This window comes from Egretta garzetta, unplaced genomic scaffold (genome assembly GCF_000687185.1).
Source record: "Egretta garzetta isolate BGI_Z169 unplaced genomic scaffold, ASM68718v1 scaffold38, whole genome shotgun sequence".
Taxonomy (NCBI): Eukaryota; Metazoa; Chordata; class Aves; order Pelecaniformes; family Ardeidae; genus Egretta; species Egretta garzetta.
In genome coordinates this window covers 680,231-689,482 of record NW_009260667.1, presented here as the reverse complement: position 1 = coordinate 689,482, position 9,252 = coordinate 680,231, and the positions used below count along the sequence as shown (strand labels likewise).

The 9,252-nt window shown below is 40.1% G+C and overlaps 1 protein-coding gene across 1 annotated transcript in view; it reads left to right on the top strand.

Annotated features, from left to right (window-relative positions):
* Nucleotides 1-1,782: 1,782 nt before the first annotated feature.
* ANO4 (anoctamin 4) overlaps nt 1,783-9,252 on the top strand; it is a 117,221-nt gene continuing 109,751 nt past the window's right edge. The window contains exons 1-2 of the mRNA XM_035900993.1: nt 1,783-1,810; nt 8,306-8,416. Of these exons, the coding sequence (XP_035756886.1) occupies nt 1,783-1,810; nt 8,306-8,416 (139 nt within the window). The remainder of the gene's footprint in view (nt 1,811-8,305; nt 8,417-9,252) is intronic.

Genomic DNA, 9,252 nt, shown 5'->3' with positions numbered 1-9,252 from the left:
CTAAAAGACAATCATTCCTACTGTCATTTTTATATAAATAAGAGTAATAGGAAATGGGCTGAATTGTTCAGACTTCTTTCTAGATTCTCATTTGCAACATACAGCTGTGCAGAAATGTCTCTGCTTAGTTCCACACTGTGGCTTTGTGCCGTTTCCATACTGTCTGCTGTGGATTCCTGTCCCTGGCATTGTAGCATTGAAAAGGATAGCTTTGTTCCCAGCAGGAGAGCACACACTTTGGTGCCCTGTCTCTTTGTGTTATCAGTGAAAAGAAGTGCTTCTAGGGGGTCATTCCAAAGGCTCGTTGTGCAACACTGTTCCTCTACTGATTGTGAAAGGAGCTACACAGGGGTCACGTAGAGACAGGTAATTGGAAATATTAGGTATATGAATATGTGACATGCTGTGCTTGGGGCTTCTCTGTGGACATTTGGGTCCTTTCAACTCTGAGAACATTGAGGCATCCTCTGAGCATAGAGGGGAAATGAAGAAAGAGGTTGTGTGGTTTTGCACAACAGACTGATGGTTTGGGTCCTTGTCCATGTGGGAGATGTGGATTATCAGCTTTCCTCAGTTGTTGTCCTGTTTGAACTCACTGCCTGAGAGATGCCTCCCTCTTGATGATAAGAGCAGTGTTGGTGGGTTTGACTGTCCCCATGCCCACAGTTCATTCTGGTCAGTGACTGAAATAGAAATTCAGGAATTGAGGGCTAGCAGGACCCTGTCCCCATAGCCTGGTGTTCGGGCTATTTTGGCAGTAGAGGAGATTTTCAAGGTATGGCTTTGCACTGAGGGCTATCCATCCATTTTGTCTGTGGTTGTCTGTGGAAAAAGCATACATAGCATGAAAGAGGCAGAGAGAATGAGTACCAAACATAGGACTCCCCTCTTCTCTGTAGTCAATTGTCTGAGTGGACTTCTCTATCTCTGATGCCAGCCAGGGTTTAATGGAGGGGAGAATGGACACCAGATGTCTTCAGAATACCTTAGTCTGTGATGTTTGTAATATTAGGTGTTTAGAAATCTCCCCTTCACTACTGCTGCTTCTGGAAGATAAGAAAAGAGTTTGTATTAACATAATTAAACATATATCATGCCTTACACTGTATTGCAATACAAAGGGAAACTGTTTTTAAATTGCCTTTCAAAAATAATTCCAGTATTGTTATTACCATACCCTTGACATGGACATGCACAGAGACAGCTATGGCAGAGGCTCTTCTTGATAAACAGAATTATTTGGGGTTTGAATTACTTTTTTTTTCCCTAACAGTCATTGGACTTTCTTATGGAAAATTAAGTAGCCCTATGTATTTACTTTCAAAAGTAATGAGGCATTTTTGTGCTTTTACACTCAGCTTTTGGTTCTTGGACACTAAAATGCAGACACATTATTTTATTCATAATCAGTGAGAAAATCATTAAGATAAATGGTGTTTTCTGCACAGTGGAAGATTTGATCAGCTATGCTGAATAGTAACAGAGCGTACACTTTTTTTAAGGTAACTGGTAAAACAGTTAAGGCTATCAAGAGTTATATCCAAGTCCTTAGGTATTTATAGACATATATAGCCATCTACCAGGTCAGAGGTTTTTCAAAGGTCTGCAAATATTTCCAGAGGGTACCCAATCTTTTCATTCTTGGAAGCACATTGTGTATTAATGCTGTTATGAAGGAGTGCTTTGACTTAAATCAGAGGTCTCTAACAGCCCCTCTTTCAACATGTGTCATTACCTACTACTGATAATTCTTCCAAAACTGTGGAAGTGCTTTGTAGATAGATGGGGGCAAATCCTGTGACCTACACAGGTAAAAGTACCTCAAATTGGGGAAAACTGGAATCTTGAAGATACTCCCAGTTTGTCACTATGGGTACATATGTGCCAGCACTGCCACACCATACAGAACCTACTGCAGATGTGGCAGACAGCTGGTCTTACCCTGATATGTTGCACTATCTTAAATATGTCAGTAAGTTCTCAGAAACATAGAATTAAACACATGACTTCTCCTGCCCTTATCCCCACTGCCTTCTTCAAAATGAACCCAAGACTGGAAGCAAGCATCAAAATGAAAGAAAAAGGGAATTTGTCGCACACCCTTCCCCTGTAGAAATCTGAAATTGTGTTGAAGCTGTTAAGGTAGAGGAAGCTTAGTGCTCCTGGTAAGGAGCAAGGACAGAAGGAAAGCTTCTGGGTAATGGTCTTGTTCCAGAAAGGAGTCAAGTGCTGGGCTGGTGGGCCAAAGAGTTGCAGGTTGAAAATGGAGCCTTTTTCTTCCATGCAGAGAAGAGGCAGCTCAAGGCAGGACACAGGATATGTTTCTGCATCATGTGCTGAGAAGATACTTGTTAAAGATGACGTGCAGCCTTTGCCCTGACTTAAGTGAGGCATTTGATGGGAGATTGTGCAGGTCTGAGGGAACTGCCCACTTGTATGGGTGTATCTGTAGCCACCTTGCTGGTTGTGCAGTGGCTCAGCTGGGAGTGAGGCCTCAATGAGTGAGTAGAGTTAATGTGGGGAGCAAGGACCCTGCGAGAGAGGAGAGCTTGGTGGCTTGCAGATCATCAGTGTTAACCTGGCCTCCCAAAAGACCTTTTGACATTTCCAGAGATTCTGATTCTTAAATCCCTGTGGGGAGGGGAAAAATAGATCCTGAAAAATGTTGACATTGCATCTTTACATATCTGTTCAAGAGGAAAACAAACACTGAAAAATGAGTTATCCTTCATGATGCAAACCTCATTTCTACATGGACTCAGCATGTACTTTCAGGAACTGTCTTAGCTGTATATGGAGAGGACAAACCCTTCCACCTGGTCAAAAGAGTTGTAAGGAAACTCTGAAAGGTCCTCTTCTTTTTTTCCTCATTTTTATTTCCATTGAGGAAGGCAGTATCTATAGTAGAGTTAGTCAAGAGGAACATATGTTTTATGTTTAATATAAAGCTGACCAGGGTGATATCTAATGATCCTGCTGATATTAAATTTTGGACCTTCATAATTACACACCCATAAATTAAAATTGATTCTGTGTTCAAAATGTGCCTATTGACCACATGTATTTAAAACATACCCAGTATTTCCATGTCCTACAACTCTTATTTCTTTATTCCTCTGTTTCTTCTCTTTAATTGTTACGTGGTGTTTTATCTTATCAACAATACTTTCACAGTGTGGAACTCTGCACTATTGTACGTGACATTTTTAAGAGCAGCAACAAGAAACTAAATAACTTTAACATACGAAAATATTTCTAATATAATCACTGCAGAACTTGATTGCACAGAGTAACACTCTGACACCCAGTTTATGCTGCAGAAGAGAAAAATGTTTAGGCAGAAAGAATATTACAATACTTTACTAGTTAGTGAGGAACAAAACGGAATATGATATAGGATTTCTTACAGAAAATAACTTGAGATTCTTTCTGACCAATGTAGCAAAAGCAGCTCTCTTTTGTTATGAGACATTTTGGCCTTCCACCTAATGGTACATAGTTAGCTATCTCTGAGCCACTGGTTTCAGGCCAACTAGAAAAATGTGTATATTAATATGTATTTGCATACAATCCATGACTCAGAGAACAGCTTCTTTTTTTCTGCTGCAATAATTGAACCAATATGTTTTTCATCCATGGAGGTGTGTTGTCCAGTGCAGTCATGGGATGGATGTTGGGAAGACCCACCATGGTGTACATTTTGTTTCATTCCTGTCACAGATATGAGAAATGCCAGATTTGAGATCAGTAAAGCTATGGATTGCATGTGTGTGTATAGTCCCTGTCTAGCACATACAGGTAATGCTTTAAACAACTTCCATTTGACACTGTGCTTTTGCTGTAGAAAGGCTGCCTAGCACTCAACAGTGAGAAGACAGTGCAAAATGTACCTGCAGGGGTGATCCATCACCCCCTGTTGGCCTGGGATTGCCTTTAGTGAAAATGGCAACATGCACAGCAGCTTTCTGCTTGCTGTAAAGAAGAGGCTCTGGTAAGAAGGAGCAACTTCTCTGTAGAAACTAGACAGTACTTAATGTAGCAAAACAAAACTGCTCATATCAAAACTATATTTGCTCTTGCTAAACATTGCACTGTTCGAGGTAGATGTCCCTGTGATAGGAGCATCTACCCACATGGCATACTAGTTCTTTGCTACTCATATTTAATGTCCATGCTGAAGTACAACCATTGTGAAAGTACATATTTGCTGCCAAAATGGTTTTTTAAAAAAATAAGAAATCAGCTCACTATACTGATAGAAGTCACTGGCTAGCTGCCTTTTCAGAAAGATCCTTTGAAGCTGTAAATTTTTCTCTACAGAAACTTCTAGAGATGTCGACAAAACATTTGTTTTTACTTGTTGAGTTACTTTGAAATGAGGGAGGGAAAAGAAGAGTGACTGTGATTTCAGGAAGCAACTGAGTCAAGTATTTCTATTCTGACCAATGAGCAGAACCTAAGTGGTAAATCTCTTCAGGAAGCCATGTCTGCCTCATTGAATTACAAAGATTAGTTCGGTTCTCACAAATCCATTCAAAAATCTGGAGTAAATATGAGCCTTTATTGTGCATTGAGAAACAGCAGCACTTGTTCCATCAGCTTAATTTTATATTCTTTGTTTCGCTACCAAATACTGAAACTATGCACATTTTTCTGTGCACCCAAGTGCTCATGCTCAATTTCAGACCACAGTATGAGGGTATCCATCTACAAATACGGTTTGCACATCACAGCGAATGTATGAAAATGTGCAGGCTTTCAGAATCCGGCTCCAGGTGTTTACTGTGCAAGAAAATAGATTTTTGCTTGTAAAGTTCATGTCTAAAAAGCTGATTGTGATAACTGGCTAGGTACTGGGTACATGTAACAAAGCCCCAAACCAGCAAAGAACTCGAGGATGTTCTTCATTTTAAGCAGACACAATATCCCTCTCACTGCAGTGGGAATGACGTTGTTTAACATTCGTACCATATTAACTACCTTGCTACGTAATATGCCTATGTGATACATGTGATCATTGTAATATTTCAAAGGATATTAAAATTAGAACAAGCCATCTCATTCAGCCCCTAAAAATAAGATGCCTTTTAAAAATCTCATTTGTTTTCCTACCCTAACTAGTAGAGACCTTTCAAAACAAATAAAGGGAAAAGTATGCTATTTTACACACTACTTTATGCATCAATGAGTAAATCAGAGTAAATTCCATGAGCTAATTTAAAATATGACTACAGTTGAACTAAAACATCTCAGTAAGTTGAAAAAATCTCAGATTGATCTTTTAATAAAATCACATAAAATTTGATGAATCTAATATTTACTTCACTTTTATTTGTTTGTTTATTTCTCATGTTTCTATAGAAAGAGGCTCTTTTCCTCCCAGCCTCCCAGGCAATATTGCTGAGAGTTTACTCAGTGGGACGTGTCACTGATAAAGCATAAATCAACAGCTGCTAAGGCAAGAAGGAAAAGCTAAAGCCAGGCAAGCGTTCCATCAATAGCAACAGTGACACCAGATACTATCTTGGTTTGTTGTATTGGAGATCTGTGGTAAGACAAAGAAAATAAATCTCTTTTGGACATGGGAGAGAACACTGTGGCTTCTTCCAAAGAGCTGCTGGGCTAAAACCTCTGTCCACCAACAAATCAGCAAACATTAATTTGGCTGGTCCACAACCCATCACATAAGGGTTATTTCTCTCAGCTAAAAAATGCAGAGCTCCCTCCTGCAAAGTGGGTGCTGAGGGAGAGGGAAGAGAGCAGAAGCAAACGTGCCCTGATTCAAGTCTGTTTATTGGCATTATGAAGACCATGGAGAAGAAAATGTTCCTGCAACCACTTTTTTAGAAGCCATGATGTCGGCAGATACCTTTCTTTTTGGCCTTGTGTTGTTGAAGGCAACTTTGTAATAAGCCATGCATTAAATCACAAGTGACTAGTAGAAGATTATGCCTACAATTTTGACTGAAATAAGAGGATGATGTTGGTCTGATACTCATGCAGTATTAAGGCTGTGGTGAATCAGAGAAGCATATGAAACTCGTTTATGTGGATTGCTGGAAGCTCCCTGTACTGTAAATGAGGCAAATACAGGAGAGGAGATTTGAATGCAGCAAAACTTGGCTTCATAGGCTGTGTTAGGCTGAAAAGCAGTCTGTTTTAGGCTGGACATTTTGTGACCACTTTCTAGACAGTATTTTTCATTAATTAAGAAGTGGCTTTGAAATTGAACATGCATGTTCTCCAACAGCTTCACTTTATTAAGGGGCCTCTAGTTGGGTAGTCAATCTGATATCAGCACTTTGGGCCAGCCATCGCTGGCTGGCTGGCACCTCCTGTCTCCCCAGCCCAGTTAGTTCAGGTATGTTGGAGATGCTGTGGGGATCCTGCTACCTTCGAGTGTCATGCGGAGCAGTGATTTAGGTGCAACAAGGATGGAGGGCTTTGGGGAGAAGCGGGTATTTTATATTTGTCAGTACCGTCGTTATTTTGCTCTAACTAGGGTTGAAATGGAGAAGAAAGGCCGGTGGATTTGAGGATGTGAATACATGATTGTATATGTTAAAAGTGGTAGCTGAGTATTTAACAAGAAACTGAACGATATCACTTGCAAAGCTGCTTAACTGAATTGCTGTCCATTACTTACTTCTCTGCCTCCATCCTGTTGTTTATATTTCTTTTCCAGCAGCTTCAGTATTCTTTCTTTGTCTCCAGAATTCTCTTCTGGGGCAAATCCTAGCCTCCCACCTCTGAGGCCATCTGCAGATTTCCCTAGGCTGCTATTATATGAATAATCAGCTGTCTCACTTAAGAGATTGTCTTTGTTCTACATCATTAAATGCTGACTCCTGCTGCTGCTATGACAGATCACTTTACAGGAATCTACAAGGGTAGCTGTCTCTGATGTTAACAGTGGATCTTTGCTGTGGAACAAAAGAATACGCTGAGGCAAGCCTGAGATGGTTCAAATTTGTAAGATTTTAACACTGGGAAATAAAAAAAGGCTGAAGCTGGTGTGTGTATACCCACTTTGAGATCTTTATTTCTAAAAAATGAAGAAGGGTCTTTAAAATAGGATTGAGTAATTTTGTGCCCAGGGACATAATTCATAGCTCTCATCAAGATGGTGGTGAGATAAGTCTTTTGGTGAGGAGAAGGGGAAAATACAATGGGCTAGGAGGGAATTCAAAACATGCCTACCTTGTTATAGGCAGACTGTAGAAGGAAAATGCTTCCATCAAAAGCGTGAGTAATGGCCACTAGTGAAGGCACAGTAATGGACTAAATGATCTAAAGGTTTCTTCTTCCACCATGGTCTTTTTGTTGTGAAGTCCTTTCCCAGATATCTCCCTGACTGCTGCAGCTCTCTGCTAACTCTGTGTGTTAGCTACTCAAGAGCATCACTTCTATAGATGCCTTTGTGAAAGGTCGGGTTTTGCTACCACTCTTTAAAAACTGGACACGTATCCGGCAGCTCCCTCCTTGTCTCTGGCTGTATCACAGTACCCTGTAGCCAGCAGTTTAAGCCCATTTGCCCAGTACGTTTTCCTGTCTACTCTTGACATGCAGCTGCCTTTCTTTACATGGAAACGGCGTGTTTTCAAAACTTCCTCCTTTCTTTGCTTATATTGAAAGAACACTGAAATGGGCAAATCTCATGCCTATATACATGTGCAAATAGGTTTGAAACTGTGACCCCCTAGCCTATGTTTTTATTCTGCAGTGCTTTTAAGCAGCAACCATTACACACCAGTGGGACCCCTTTCAAAATGGACTGCAGTACTGGAGTGCTTCCTAGGCTGTGGCATGCCATCAGCTTGGAGAACATATGGTGTCCTGTGGCTGAAACATGCTGTCCATGCTCTTTTTGTCCTAATGGCTGATTTCTGCCTTGAGACTTAATTCATCCTTTGTGTGTTAGTGTGTTTTATTTTAGCCTGGTTGTTCCTGTAGTGCTGTGTCGTTTGTACCAATGCGTTTTGTCTGTTTTCACATTTTGGAGTTAGTTTTGTAGATGGTATGGTGACGGGACGTTCATGGCATGGTGGCATGTGTTCACCTGAATGAGAGGCTCACCAGTGGTGACTCTGCATCATTGCTGATAGCAGAGGATGTTGTTTCATTCTCTTTAGCCTTAATTCAGTCCATGTTCTATCTAAATCTGGTTTGAAGAAAAATTGGTTCTGCTAGGAGGAAAAAAATTAAGTAGTTTTATTCAATGTGTACATTCCTTCACCTGAAAGCCCCTTGGCTGGATTTTCTACTGTATTGTCACAAACCCCATCAATCTCTTCAATTTCTTCAGAAGGAAGAGAGGATTTGCAGGTTAACCGGCTGGAAACGCAGATATGGATAAAACCAGACATACAGAAGACAGATGTGGACTTTTCAGAAATTCTTAATGCAATACAAGAAAGTAAGTTATTCCTTGGATGCAAAATTTGGTTTATGGTAGAAGAACCAATTGAGATGCATTGAAATTATAACTGAAGGAACAAACAAATGATGAACTGAATGATAAGTGAGTATATATTACTAAAATCTCCCAGAAAGTTTAATGGGTTACTGAGGGCCAGTAAGAAATCTTTTACTATCAAAGAAGTCACAGTAAGATTTGAATGATTGTGTGCCTAAGGATTCCAGCAGTATATATTTCATATGCAGAAGTAATCAGAAATATTAAGATTCCCATTACTTTAATCCATTATTTGCACTCTTGAATGGATGTGTGAACTAATAATCGTGTGCAAATGCTGCAGTCTGAGATCTAAGACTGGATTTGAAGGTCCAGCTGTTCCAAAATGTTGGGGTATATTCACATTTTTGCAGCTGGTAATTTTTGGGAGCAGAAGTGATGAGCTTGTCACAACAACTGAGGGACTGCGTATCTTAGATACTGCATGAAACCATCTCTTTTTACGTGTATTGTGCTGTGGAATAAGAATTGATTGGTCCACCCTTCTTAAACATAACTGCAGAATGATCTCAAGACTTGTGCTAGAAGAAATACTACTCTTGTTAACAGTAGCGGAAGACATCTCCCCCTACCCAAAACTGACACAACTCTGGAATCCAAAAGAATCTGGAAATTTCTGTGGAAATTTTCCATACTAGATTGAAAGCTCTTATGGAGGCTAAGAATCAAAATGCATGGCATGGCTTCCTGGTCTCCCTCTTTTCCAGTTTTATTTCTAACTGGGTGTTTTGTATAGCAATTTTCTGAAGTGAGAAACAGCAATTTATGTTCTTCAG